Source organism: Aquarana catesbeiana, linkage group LG02 (assembly GCF_042186555.1).
Source record: "Aquarana catesbeiana isolate 2022-GZ linkage group LG02, ASM4218655v1, whole genome shotgun sequence".
NCBI classification, from domain to species: Eukaryota; Metazoa; Chordata; class Amphibia; order Anura; family Ranidae; genus Aquarana; species Aquarana catesbeiana.
In genome coordinates, this window is record NC_133325.1 from 289,162,812 (window position 1) to 289,177,349 (window position 14,538).

The 14,538-nt window shown below is 39.9% G+C and overlaps 1 protein-coding gene across 1 annotated transcript in view; it reads right to left on the reverse strand.

Moving 5' to 3' along the window:
• COL4A1 (collagen type IV alpha 1 chain) overlaps positions 1-14,538 on the reverse strand; it is a 241,783-nt gene that overhangs the window by 36,828 nt on the left and 190,417 nt on the right. The window contains exons 33-37 of the mRNA XM_073614495.1: positions 13,375-13,464; positions 8,603-8,749; positions 7,657-7,755; positions 7,424-7,513; positions 7,092-7,231 (exon numbers count right to left, since the gene is read on the reverse strand). Of these exons, the coding sequence (XP_073470596.1) occupies positions 7,092-7,231; positions 7,424-7,513; positions 7,657-7,755; positions 8,603-8,749; positions 13,375-13,464 (566 nt within the window). The remainder of the gene's footprint in view (positions 1-7,091; positions 7,232-7,423; positions 7,514-7,656; positions 7,756-8,602; positions 8,750-13,374; positions 13,465-14,538) is intronic.

Here is a 14,538-nt window from a genome sequence, read left to right on the forward strand (position 1 = left end):
CAATGCTCCGCAATAGCGCGGACCTTTCCTGACGTCCTGCCAGCGCAGCGCTCTGGTGTGAAGGCCCTCGGGTAGAGTAATGTGAAGTCCTTGGGTAGAGTAATGTGAAGTCCCCGGGTAGAGTAATGTGAATCCCTCGGGTAGAGTAATGTGAAGTCCTCGGGTAGAGTAATGTGAAGTCCCCGGGTAGAGTAATGTGAAGCCCTCGGGTAGAGTAATGTGAAGTCCTCGGGTAGAGTAATGTGAATCCCTCGGGTAGAGTAATGTGAAGCCCTCGGGTAGAGTAATGTGAAGTCCTCGGGTAGAGTAATGTGAATTCCTCGGGTAGAGTAATGTGAAGTCATCGGGTAGAGTAATGTGAAGCCCTCGGGTAGAGTAATGTGAAGCCCTCGGGTAGAGTAATGTGAAGCCCTCGGGTAGAGTAATGTGAAGTCTTCGGGTAGAGTAATGTGAAGCCCTCGGGTAGAGTAATGTGAAGCCCTCGGGTAGAGTAATGTGAAGCCCTCGGGTAGAGTAATGTGAAGTCCTCGGGTAGAGTAATGTGAAGTCCTCGGGTAGAGTAATGTGAAGCCCTCGGGTAGAGTAATGTGAAGTCCTCGGGTAGAGTAATGTGAAGTCCTCGGGTAGAGTAATGTGAAGTCCTCGGGTAGAGTAATGTGAAGCCCTCGGGTAGAGTAATGTGAAGTCCTCGGGTAGAGTAATGTGAAGTCCTCGGGTAGAGTAATGTGAAGCCCTCGGGTAGAGTAATATGAAGCCCTCGTGCTTTCACACTGGAGACAATGCTGCAGCTGTTTGAGGGTGGATTGCCGGCACTATTTTTAACGCTAAAGCACCTGTAAAAATGTCCTTGGTGTGAAAGGGGTCTTACATACTACAAATATATATATATATATATATATATATATATATATATATATATATATATATACAGATACAGTATTTTGCTCTGCATGCCACTATTTTCCCAGAATCCCCACCTCAGAGGGAGGAGGGGCACAGTAACCAGTGTATATAATAGCAGAGCAGGCCATGACCTGTATGTACTGGCAGTGATTAAACACAATGCAGTGTCAGGGCAGTGAGCAGAGTGTAATAGCAGGTCTGTCCAATCAGCAGTATATGATGGCAATGCAGACATCCCAAGTCTCCTGTAACTGATGGACAGACATCCGCGAGTGCGGCACAATCTCCCGGCTGTCAACTGCAGCAGCCCGAGCCGCCCCTCCTCCAGGCCAGGGGTAACAGTGGTATCGCTATGGGGATTGATTATATGAAAGCAGGTGCAGCACAGGACTTCCTATGTGTCCCAGACTGTTACTCCGCCCTCCTCTCATAACCCTCCAGCTTCCCCAATCACTGAGCGCCCCGCCCTCTGCCAGTACCCAGGGGGAAGTTCACAAACTGTGCCCCTCCCCCCTCTCAGGTGGGATTCTGGGAAAATAGTGGCATGCAGAGCAAAATATATATATATATATATCTGCAGTATGTAAGTTTAAAACTGGTGCACACATAAGGGGATAACAGTAGTGAAGAAGAAAAATTACCCTGCATCGGTGGTGTCACTGGATTGAAAAAAATGACCCTGCATCAGTGGTGTCACTGGATGGAAAAAATGACCCTGCATCGGTGGTGTCATTGGATGGAAAAAATTACCCTGCATCGGTGGTGTCACTGGATGGAAAAAATTACCCTGCATCGGTGGTGTCACTGGATGGAAAAAATTACCCTGCATCGGTGGTGTCATTGGATGGAAAAAATGACCCTGCATTGGTGGTGTCACTGGATGGAAAAAATGACCCTGCATCGGTGGTATCATTGGATGAAAAAATGCCCCTGCATCAGTGGTGTCATTGGATGGAAAAAATGACCCTGCATCGGTGGTGTCGTTGGATGAAAAAATGCCCCTGCATCGGTGGTTGAGTTATAAGACATGATGGTTATCAAGCAGCTTCCAGGGACAATCTCCTGACATTGAGAACTGGCCCCATGTCACCAAAATCATCCCAATATATACACAGATTTGTAAAAAAAAATCCCTACTCTCTAATTTATAGTAGTCAGCTTATACAACAATTTTATCAATATGTCTTTGTTAATATGCCTTGAAATCAATTTGGATATATCAATAAAATACAATTGAAGTCCTCACTAACTTATAGTTTAAAATATGTTTAATATAAAATTAAAATCAATATATTGAAAATATATATATAATTAAAAAACATGCTCTGACCTGGATACAAACCAGAACTTTCAACACTAGAAGCCTTTTGCTCTAATCACCAAGCTATCACTTAAATGTTCTTAGCAGTTTCTTTCTATGTTTAATATGAGGTTAATTCTCTGTGAAACAACTGTATTAATTCAGACAAGTGATTTATGATCGATCCATTATGACCAGTCTCCTGAAATTGTGAACTGCCCCAGGGGAAACTATAGATGACACCCTAATGATCCCATCTGATCACCCTAATAATATATACACACTTTTTTCTTTGAAATCTCTACTCTCTAATTTATAGTAGCCAGCATATACTACAACTTTGTGTGCTCAATATATCAGTGTGTATTTGTTAATAGAACTTGAAATCAATTTGGATATATTGATAAAATACAATTTAAGCCCTCACTATCTCTAATTTTAAAATATATATATAAAAAGTTCCCTCACCTGGATTAGAACCCACAACTTTACCAACATAAATCTGCTACTCTAACCACTATACTATCTCCCAATAGTGGTTTTGATCAGCTTTTATGTTTAATATGAGGTTAATTGTATGTGAAACACCTCTATTAGTCCAGATAAGTAATTGCTATGATCAATCCGTTATGATCATAGATACACATTGTCCTGCTGCCATCTAGCCATTCACAATTCCCTCATGTAGGGGCAAAAGTGCAATGTTTCCTACAAGTTGGGGTGCAGAGCTGTGCTGGCCATTGTGTTCTGTTATCTATGGAAGCTGTGTCCCCCCCACTCACACACAATACACATGTTTTCAGCATGGCTCTTTATGTTGGAGCAGATGACAGAGAAGGATAAGACAGCAGAGGAACCAGAGAATACAGCACTGCTTGCTTCCCTGTACTGTGTGCTGTTAATAAGATAGATTTACATATCCATATACAGAGCAGAAGACATGTATGTCTGCAGAATGATGATCTGTGGGTGTTACTACATTATTGCTCATTGGTCCTAAAATCTACCTAATAGAGACTACTATATTTATAAACTCAGAATTCTGACTTTGAAACTCAGAATTCTGACTTTGAAACTCAGAATTCTGACTTTTAATCTCAGAATTCTGAGATTTAATCTCAGAATTCTGACTTTGAAACTCAGAATTCTGACTTTGAAACTCAGAATTCTGACTTTTAATCTCAGAATTCTGACTTTAAATCTCAGAATTCTGACTTTTAATCTCAGAATTCTGACTTTGAAACTCAGAATTCTGACTTTTAATCTCAGAATTCTGACTTTGAAACTCAGAATTCTGAGTTTGAAACTCAGAATTCTGACTTTGAATCTCAGAATTCTGACTTTTAATCTCAGAATTCTGTATTTTTTTTTTAAACTTACAATTCTGAATTTCAATCTCAGAATTCTGAGTTTCAAAGTCAGAATTCAGTTTTTTTTTTTTATGATGTCCCCAGGGCTCTTCCATAGAAGAAAAAGTGGGCAGGTCATTTGGCCAAAATATTAAAGTTTATGTAATCTCTTGACGTATTTTTCAGTTTGTTTAACCTCACAGTATTCATTTTTATTAAAGTTTATGTAAATGCTAACAATTAACTTGTCCTGTTTGATACATTTTGGTCTGTATACTATTAAAAACATTTTTTGTATCTGTTGGATAAGTGCAAAAAAATGCCTGCTGATCATGTAAGACGTTCAAAGCTGTCACGCTTTTTGTGTTTTCTCTTTTTGTGGGTCTGATTAGCCCTCCTAGTTGTTATATTGGACAACAGAATGATTGGTGTCTATGTTTCAGAGACTGGGAGAGAGGAAGGGTTTGAGTAGTTAACAAAATATAACCAAGGAGAGCTGACACCACTCAGTTCACCAAAAGGCTGTTTGTTGTCAGCCCACAACAAGACCTGTTTGCCGAGTGCATTTCTGGCAAATTTTTTCAGGGTCTTTAAATGGATAAAACATGGGACACATGTGCACATATTGCAGAAATGTGTTGCATATACTTTTTTAAATTTTGCCTTGAATTACATTTTGGGCTTTTTTTTTTTTTTTTTTGTGAATCTGTTGAAATGTTTCTTAGCTGGAGATTCTGTCTGTGAAAAACTTCCTGATGTTGACTGACAATGCTAAGACGCTACTTCCCAATTAGCAGCACCATTGTCAGCCTGCAGTCAGAGCTCATTCCTTTGGCTGTTGGGCTGAATACTACAGGCAGCCCAACAACCAGCCAAAAGCAGTTGCATGGCAGGGTGACAATGCTGCTAATTACAAGGCGGTGTCATAGCATTTTCACTTTGCACCATAAATACACAGATTTACTTAAACTAGTGCACTGAAAATTTGGTGCAGCTGTGCATAGTAGCTAATCAGCTTCTAACTTCAGCTTGTTCACTTGAGCTTTGACAATGAAACCTAGACACTTTATTGGTTTCTGTGCAAAGCTGCACCAGTTTTGATACCATAAAGTTTTAGTAAATAAACCCCAAAGTATTTTAATGATCTTCAGCTAAGAAACTTTGCAATGGATTCACAAAAAACATTTTGCTTAAGAAAACTGTATATATTAAGACATGTTGTCAAACATACTGCAAATAGATTTGGGGTTTACTTACACTTATGCTGTGTACACATGGGCGGACTTTTCGGCATCAAAGGTCCGACGGTCTTTCCGACTGACTTTTAACGGACTTCCGACGGACTGTCGAACGAACGGACTTGCCTACACACGATCACACCAAAGTCCGACGGATTCGTACGTGATGACGTACGACCGGACTAAAATAAGGAAGTTGATAGCCAGTCGCCAATAGCTGCCCTAGTGTCAGTTTTCGTCAGTTGGACTAGCATACAGACGAGCAGATTTTTCGACCAGATTTTTCGTCCCGTGGAAAGATTTGTTCCATCGAACCAGTCTGGTCGAAAAGTCCACCCGTGTGTACACGGCATTAGGTTACCACAAATTCAAAACGTCACTTCCGCCAACGCCTCTTAAAGGCACATTTTTTTCAATGTCATTTTTTTAAATGACTTTTTTTTTTTATTGCATTTTGGTGTAAATATGAGATCTGAGGTCTTTTTGACCCCAGATCTCAAATTTAAGAGGTCCTGGCATGCTTTTTTCTATTACAAGGGATGTTTACATTCCTTGTAATAGGAATAAAAGTGACACTTTTTTTTCAAAACAGTGTAAAAATAAATAAAATCATGTAAAATAAATAATAAAAATTTTTAAAAAATTTTTAAAAAAAACCCTGTCCCGACGAGCTCGCGCGCAGAAGCGAACGCATACGTGAGTAGCGCCCGCATATGAAAACGGTGGTCAAACCACACATGTTAGGTATCGCCGTGACTGGTAGAGTGAGAGCAATAATTATAGCCCTAGACCTCCTCTGTAACACAAAACATGCAACCTGTAGAATTTTTTAAACGTCGCCTATGGAGATTTTTGAGGGTAAAAGTTTGACGCCATTCCACGAGTGGGCGCAATTTTAAAGCGTGACATGTTGGGTATCAATTTACTTGGCGTAACATTATATTTCACAATATAAAAAAATTGGGCTAACTTTACTGTTTTCTTATTTTTTTATTCAAAAAAGTGAATTTTTTCCAAAAAAAGTGCGCTTATAAGACCGCTGCGCAAATACAGTGCAAAAAAAAGTATTGCATTGACTGTCATTTTATTCTCTAGGGTGTTAGAAAAAAAAAACAATATATAATGTTTGGGGGTTCTATGTAATTTTCTAGTAAAAAAAAAACTGTTGTAAACATGTAAACACCTAAAATAAAAAACGAGGCTGGTCCTTAAGTGGTTAAAAGCCTTTTAGGTTGTGTGAGGTTTTTTTCAGGACTGTAAAAAAAAAAAAAAGTGACCCTCCCTGTCTTGCCTAGATGGCAGGATGCACTGGAGGCTGGGCGCACACCCCCAGTAATGCAAGAACATGTGCACTGCCTTGTTCAACCCCCCCTGATGTGTGGTGTGCTCTGTCACACAGTGCTGAGCTTGGGCACTGCTGAAAGAAAGGGATCACAGTGGATAGAGTATAGAATGCAGTAAAGTATGAACAAGTGCAAGTCATGGGCCAGGAGAGACATTTGCAGCAAAATGCCTAGATAGTGTGAATGTCAAGGAATTGGCAACAAGTGTGAAGTAGTGTCATAGTTGATCAATACCTGAAAAGCAAAAGGTAGAAGTTTCCAGAGAAAATTTGTGGTTGAACTTGTGAAATTGCCCATAAATCTTCTAAATGGTCGTTGAGTAATTTATCTTCTATTCAAATGTGAAACAAAGAGATCCATCTTCTGAAGCCCTAGCCTAACAATAGCATTGGACTAGTATTGAATACTTGGTATGTGACTATTTTTCATACAGTGCTTTCAGCCAAACCTGTGTGCTATCAGTAGCCAAATAGTAATAGTAGGGACTCTCCTGACTTGCTTCTGAATACCTTTTAAGGCCACTAAGAAGATTTAATATAGCATATAATGTGACTGTAAACTATGATTCATTTTTGGTGAGGCAAGTGTGTTAAAGTTTATATAATTGTGGGACTGATTTACTTAAAAAAAATAGACAGTTCGATTTACAAGGCAAGTTGCATTTTGAATGAGAATTTTTCCAAGCGCCTAATGAATCCACTACTGTAAATAATGTATATTTTCTTTGCACACGATTGGGTATTCTGTTCAAAATGAAATTTCACTACATTTACTAAGCTCTGGAGCATATTCCCCTGCAAAGTGCAACTTTCCTTGGAAAGTGCACAGTCAATTTTCCTTCAGTAAATCAACCCCCAAATATATATTACTGTATGTACCTTTAATTTTATATCAATATTTCAATCTCGCCTTATTTACCTTAAGGTTTGTATCAATATATGTATCTTACAGTATTTACCTTTGACCCTGGAGGTCCAGGAATGCCAACACTTGGAGGCCCATCTTCACCTTTCAGCCCCTTTTCACCTTTGATCCCAGTTACACCTGGTAGACCTGGAGTGCCTTGAATACCATGTTCTCCCTTTGGTCCAGTAGATCCTATATATAAATTTAGCTTCAGCAATAAACCATGACATAATACCATCACTGCTCCCCTAACACTTATGTTAAAAATAAAAATCAAGGTACATATATTAATGTTATGTATTATATGTGCTACTTTTCATACAAGATAATACTGCCTTATAATGCTTAGTTTACAATTCTACTTTGATAGTAAATGATCTCTACCTGGTAAACCCATTTCTCCCATGGATCCTTTTGGACCTGCAGCTCCTGGACTTCCTGGCAAACCATGACTACCCTTGTCTCCTTTGTCTCCTGTAATTGTATTACATTCCAGTAAAAAAAGAGTAAGCAGACATTTAGAAAAAAATGCTTTATCAAAACTAATCTGACAGATAACAAATGGACATAATATTGAGTAAAAAATAAATATACAGTATACAGGAAATATAGTTTACCTGGTTTCCCTGGCATTCCTTGATCTCCATCTTTTCCAGGCATTCCAAAGCTTCCTATTTCACCCTTTGTCCCCTTTTGTCCTTCATTACCAGTGAGACCTAGAAACAAAGCAACAATGTACTGTACAGACAGGGTTACAACCAAGATAGGTTCTGTAGGTTTGTTCTTAAAGCGGTTGTATACCCGCTGAATTTTTTTTTTTTTTACCCCTGTAAAGCAAAAGGCATAATGAGCTAGTATGCACCGCATACTAGCTCATTATGAAATACTTACCTTAGAACGAGGCGTCGCTATCTTACCTGGTCCACGCCGAGGGAGCTGTCATGTTGCCTCGGCGTGTCTTCCAGGTTTCGCGGTTCCAGCGATGTGAGTGGCTGGAGCCGCGATGTCGTCACTCCCGCGCATGCGCGCGGGAGATTTCTTACCCGGCAAGGTCCGGCAGTTGCCGGGCCTTCAGCCGAGAATCCCCTGTGCGCATGCGCCGCTGCAGTCAGCGGCTCATAGCAAGGGGAATATCTCCTAAACCGTACAGGTTTAGGAGATATTTTTTTTACCTACAGGTAAGCCTTATTATAGGCTTACCTGTAGGTAAAAGTGTAAAAAAAAGACTATACAACCACTTTAAGTTGAAATTGTATGTAAGTTGGAAAAGGTAATTTTTTTTATTTGTAAATCTAGCCAAAACAATTGTTTTTAACTTTTGATTAGTACAGGGAAGGGTTAACACCCATGTCATTTTTGTTTTCCTAGTCTGGACCTGCTTAGTTACTCTATGAAGCTTTTTATCCAGAATAGGCCACAGCCTGGTCTTAATATTTTTTTCTAATTTTTCTATACCTGTTATAAATATGGGGATTTTTTTTAGTGCCCAGTTAGATGCAAAAGTGCTTTGTCAAATTATTTATAGTGTAGAGTGCCACATTTGTGGCCACATATAAACTTTACCTCTGTCTCCCTGATCTCCTTTTTGACCCTTCATGTTTTCCATGGGTGGAAGAGATCCTGGTGGTCCTTGCAGTCCATCTTCACCCTTTTCACCTTTAAAACCTGGAAATCCTGGCTCACCACGCATCCCGGGAGAACCAGAATCACCTGAATACCATAAGGACAAACAATTCAGTTTCCATGATCCTACATCAGTTTACACACATACCAACATTCACAATATGCATGAAACTCAAAACTTTTCATCAGTCTTTTTTCCCAAGACCTTGCATTTAAAAACTATTAAAATAATCTGAAATTATAAAAACTGTGGCAACAAATTGTTCCTTCAGTCTAAATTCTTACCCTGCTTAGCTAGTATATAATCTTTCTTTACAAGTTGTGATATAGGTTTTGTTTAAAGCCCTCAATGCAACAATATACGCTCACCAGCCACTTTGTTAGGTACAGCTGTTCAATTGCTTGGTAACAATAATTGCTAATCAGCCAATCACATGGCACCAACTCAATGCATTTAGGCATCTAGATGTGGTGAAGGCGACTTGTCCCAATAATAGAAAATATCCAGTGAGCGGCAGTTGTGTGGAGGAAAATGCCTTGTTGAGGTCAGAGGAGAATGGTTCAAGATGGTAGAAAGGCAACAGTAATTCAGATAACCACTCGTTACAGCCAAGGTATGCAGAATACCATCTCTGAATGCACAACACATTGAACCTTGAAGAAGATGGGCTACAGCAGCAGAAGACCACACTGAGTGCCACTCCTGTCAGCTAAGAACAGGAAACTAAGGCTACAATTCGCACAGGCTCACCAAAATTGGACAATAAAAGATTTCAACTGCGAAATTCAGATTGTAGAGTCAGAATTTGGCGAAAACAACATGAAAGCATGGATCCATCCTGCTTTGTATCAATGGTCCAGGCTGGTGGTGGTGTAATGATGTGGGGGGTATTTTCTTGGTGCACTTTGGGCCCCTTAGTACCAATTGAGCATCATTTAAACTCCACGGCCTACCTGAGTATTGTTGCTTACCATGGCCATCCCTTTATGACTACAGTCATAGCTACAGTCTGATGGCTACTTCCAGCAGGATAATGCACCATGTCACAAAGATCAAATCACTTCAAACTGGTTTCTTGAACATGACAATGAGTTAATTGTACTCCAATGGCCTCCACAGTCACCAGATCTCAATCCAATAGAGCACCTTTGGGATGTGGTGGAATGAGAGATTTGCATCATGGATGTGCAGCCGACAAATCTGCAGCAACTGCGTTATGCAATCATGTCAATATGAGCCAAAATTTCTGAGGAATGTTTCCAACACCTTGTTGAATCTATACCATAAAGAATTAAGGCAGTTCTGAAGGCAAAAGGGGGTCCAACTCGGTACTAGCCAGATGTATCTAATAAAGTGGCCGGTGAGCGTATTGGGAAATCAGTGAGTTCTGTTTGTGTTATTTATATTACGATGTGTAATTATATTATGATATTCTTCGAGTCAAAAGCCCACTGACTGATCAAAAAAAAAGTTTCATTTTATTCAACCCAGCAGGCTGAACGAAAATAACCATGCAGATTGTCGTACTAACACATTCGATGTTAGTGTGGCGATTTCCATGCTGAGCTATAATGTTCTGACACCAGAACACACTGATCCGCACTCACAGACATTGGCTTCTGTCAGACGAAGAGCTGTACACACGGGCTGAAAGTCGGCCAGTTCCTGCTAAAACAACCATTTTTTGCAGATTTTTGGCCCGTGTGTATCCAGCTTTAATTTTGACACAGCTTGTTTTTAGAAGTTTATTAATATTTGCTATTGCATTAAACATGTAGATAAACCACTAAAGGGTGCTTTAGTCCAATTATTCTGTCTCTGTCTACTGACACACACAATCTGAAAATCTGACAAAAAATACTGCTTTCGACACGATCGTACGATAATCGGATCGTTAGCACAGAGCTTTCGAGAGCCGATCACGACAGTTCATCCGATAGTATTCGATCGGACAAGCACAAAAATTTTCCTCATGCTATATCAGATCGTACGATTTTCGTTTAGTCAGTACAGTTGTTGTCCAAAAATACAATACAAATTTATTACAACATATGACATCACTTCCGATTTTCTTTCTGTCGTACGAGGATTTTCGTGACTTTAGTAACCTATTAACCGCTTGCTGACCAGCCGCTGCAGTTGTACTGCGGCAACATGGCTCGGTTGCGCGAATCGCTGTCATGTTACTTTGGTAACATAGACAGTCACTACGGGGCGCGTACGCACCACCAGAGGCATGCACGCGCCCCCTGCTCGCCCACTGAGCCAATGCGAGTGCCCGGCGGTCGTGATCACCGCCAGGCTCCCGTGATTGCTCGGGGCACACCGAGAACTGGGATCTGTGTGTGTAAACACACAGTTTCCGGTTCTCTGAGGGGAGAACAGACAGATCGTCGGATGCACAGTCTCATCCCCCCTTCAGTTAGAACACACACTAGAAAACACTTAACCCCTTCACTGCCCCCTAGTGGTTAACCCCTTCACTGCCAGTGACATTTTTACAGCAATTTTATAGCATTGATCACTGTAAAAATGCCAATGGTCTCAAAAATTTGTCAAAAATTGTCCAACGTGTCCTCCATAATGTCGCAGTCCCGATAAAAATATCAGATCGCTGCCATTACTAGTAAAAAAAAATAAAAATAAAAAAGCCATAGAACTATCCCCTATTTTGTAGACGCTATAACTTTTGCGCAAACCAATCAATATACGCCTTTTGCGATTTTTTTTTTTACCAAAAATATGTAGAAGAATACATATCAGCCTAAACCGAGGAAAGAAAATGTTTTTTTATATATTTTTGGGGGATATTTATTATAGCAAAAAGTACCAAAAATATGTAGAAGAATACCGAGGAAAGAAAATGTTTTTTTATATATTTTTGGGGGATATTTATTATAGCAAAAAGTACCAAAAATATGTAGAAGAATACATATCAGCCTAAACCGAGGAAAGAAAATGTTTTTTTATACATTTTTGGGGGATATTTATTATGCAAAAAGTAAAAAATATTGTGTTTTTTTTCAAAATTGTCGCTCTTTTTTTGTTTATAGCGCAAAAAATTAAAACTGCAGAGGCGATCAAATACCACCAAAAGAAAGCTCTATTTGTGGGAAAAAAAGGACATCAATTTTGTTTAGGGTGCAACGACGTCGCACAACAGCGCAATTGTCAGTTAAAGCGACGCAGTGCCGAATCGCAAAAAGTGCTCTGGTCAGGAAGGGGGTTACATTTCTTCTTGCGACTATTAAGCGAAAAGAGTTGGACGATCTGTCGCCCGATTTTCAGATCGTGTGTACAGGCCATTACTGACTGTTAGATATCAGTCACATGGGAATGCATTGTTTTTAAAGAGTCGGCTGTCTCAGAGGCTTGAAGAATGTCAAATTGAGCAGCAAATCACTATTGCTCAGCATTGTGAAGCAGGAGGCAGAACCTGTGTATACAATGAGCAAATGTGACTGCCCTCATGTACATACGGTATATATCCTCCTATATTGGATGGGACTGTAACTATTCTGTCTGCCCTCATGTTGTATAGCGCTGCACAAACTGTTAGCTCTATATAAATCCTGTATTATATTATTAAAATTACAAATAAATAGAGAAACAAGGTCTTCAATAGATTAACAAATAATATTATTATTATATTAAAATTATTATTATTATTATACAGGAATTATATAGCGCCAACAGTTTGCGCAGCGCTTTACAATATAAAATGGAGACAATACAGTTATAATACAATAAAATACAAGAGGATTAAGAGGGCCCTGCTCAGAAGAGCTTACAATCTAATAGGGTGGGGCAGGTGGTACAAAAGGTTGTAACTGTGGGGAATGAGCTGATGGAAGTGGTAGGAGATTCGTTGAAGACATGATAGGCTTTCCTGAAGAGATGAGTTTTCAGGGATCGCCTGAAGGTAGCAAGAGTAGGGGACAGCTGGACAAGTGGAGGCAGCGAGTTCCAGAAAATGGGAGAGGCTCTGGAGAAATCCTGGAGACGAGTATGAGAGGAGGAGACTAGAGAGCTTGAGAGTAGGAGGTCTTGAGAAGAGCGGAGAGGACGATTTGGGTGATATTTGGAGACAAGATTAGTGATGTAGCTCGGGGCAGAGTTGTGAATGCCTTTGTATGTTGTGGTTAGTATTTTAAATTGAATTCGCTGGGTGATTGGGGGTTGAGAAGAGCCAACGGTGACTGGATGACAAGGAATTAATAAGAGAGACAAAGTAGGCTCGTTTGGCAGCATGGAGGCAGGAATTGTATTTTAGAAGGGCAGATTTATATAGGGTGAAGTCTTGCAGGCATTTATTTTTACGCCACAGTCGTTCAAGAGCATGGCAATGTCTCTTGAGATTTCTAGTGTTGTCAGTTTGCCAGGGTTGTAATGGTTGGGGCCTGATTCTGCGTGTGGTTAGAGGAGCAAGTGTATCTAGTGATGATGAGAGTGAACTGTTATAGACAGAGGTGGCCAGGTCAGGACAGGACAGGGGAGAGATTATGTCATATAGATGGTCAGTAGCAGAATAGAGAAGAGAAGGGTTAAAGTAATATTATTAATAGCTACACCAAACTGATCTCTTAACACGTTTATCTAAACTAAAAGGTAAAAAAGACTGCACATTTCTTTTCACATGAGAAATCTCTGCTTTATAGCTTTTATATTGTGGACCAAAACACCATTCAATAAATACAAAGATTTAATTTACCTTTTTCTCCGGGTAAGCCTGGATTTCCTGGGGAACCTGGCTGACCAGCGGTTCCTGGAACTCCCATAAAACCCATTTCTCCTTTTTGGCCTAAAATGAAAGATAAAAAAGTGAACATTTTCTTTACTTCACATCAATGCGATGGACCACAAATATAAAATATTCATACCAATAGACCACTGATTCTCAACCCTATATTAATGCACACCATGCAGATATGGGAAGCTCATAAACACTCTGCTGCTTTGCAATCCCCATGCAAACCTCCTATGTCATTCCTTAATAACCCGGCATTTGGCCCTGCTTTCAATTCTCGCTCCTGCTTTCAGGCATGGTCTATGGTTGGGGTGACCCAAGTTTCACAACTTATCTCGGGTCATAAAATTCTTCCATTTTCTTCATTACAGCATACCTTTTTTAATTACCTTTAATGGAAACATATAGATATCTTCAAATAAAAAAATTCTTTGAAGCATTATATCAAGTTCCCTAACAGTCCATTGCTTTTGTCTCCATTCAAATATAGGTGTAAAAATTACCCACACTCTCTGGGAATGAGATCACTTATTTGCACCATGTTACTTACTCTGCTTACATCTCACTCCCAACTTATACTCAACAGTGAGTGAGAGACCTGGGGATCAATTAAGAAACGCAAGACTAGTCCCGTATACGGGAAACCCTGAAATCTTGCTCCCACAATGTACTTGCAATAGAAACTACAAGTTATGACTCGCTCATATGTGGTTCCTACCAAAATTGCGCACTTTGTCCCTGGTTATCCACCCACCTGTATTTGAGGTTGTGGACAGATGTGGACTTTCTTTCACTTATGGGTGTCATGCCAGCTGGCTCTGCAGTTCTGCTCTGCTGTTTTTTCACTCTTGACTACACTAATGGGACAGGAAATCCATCCCAAGGAGGAATACGCTCTTCTTTGTAATAGCCACCCCAGCACATTCAAGGTACAATTTAAATTTATGATTCATGACCACAGGGCTTATGCTACATGAGAAGGTGGAGGCCAGGATATCTGATACAATGCAAAAATATTCAGCCATTTGATATCCTTGGTTCACCCATTTTCTTCAATTCAGAAGAGACAGTGGCCTATTTATGGAACCCAGTTGTTTATTTAAAAATAGATGAAATGAATAGTCTACA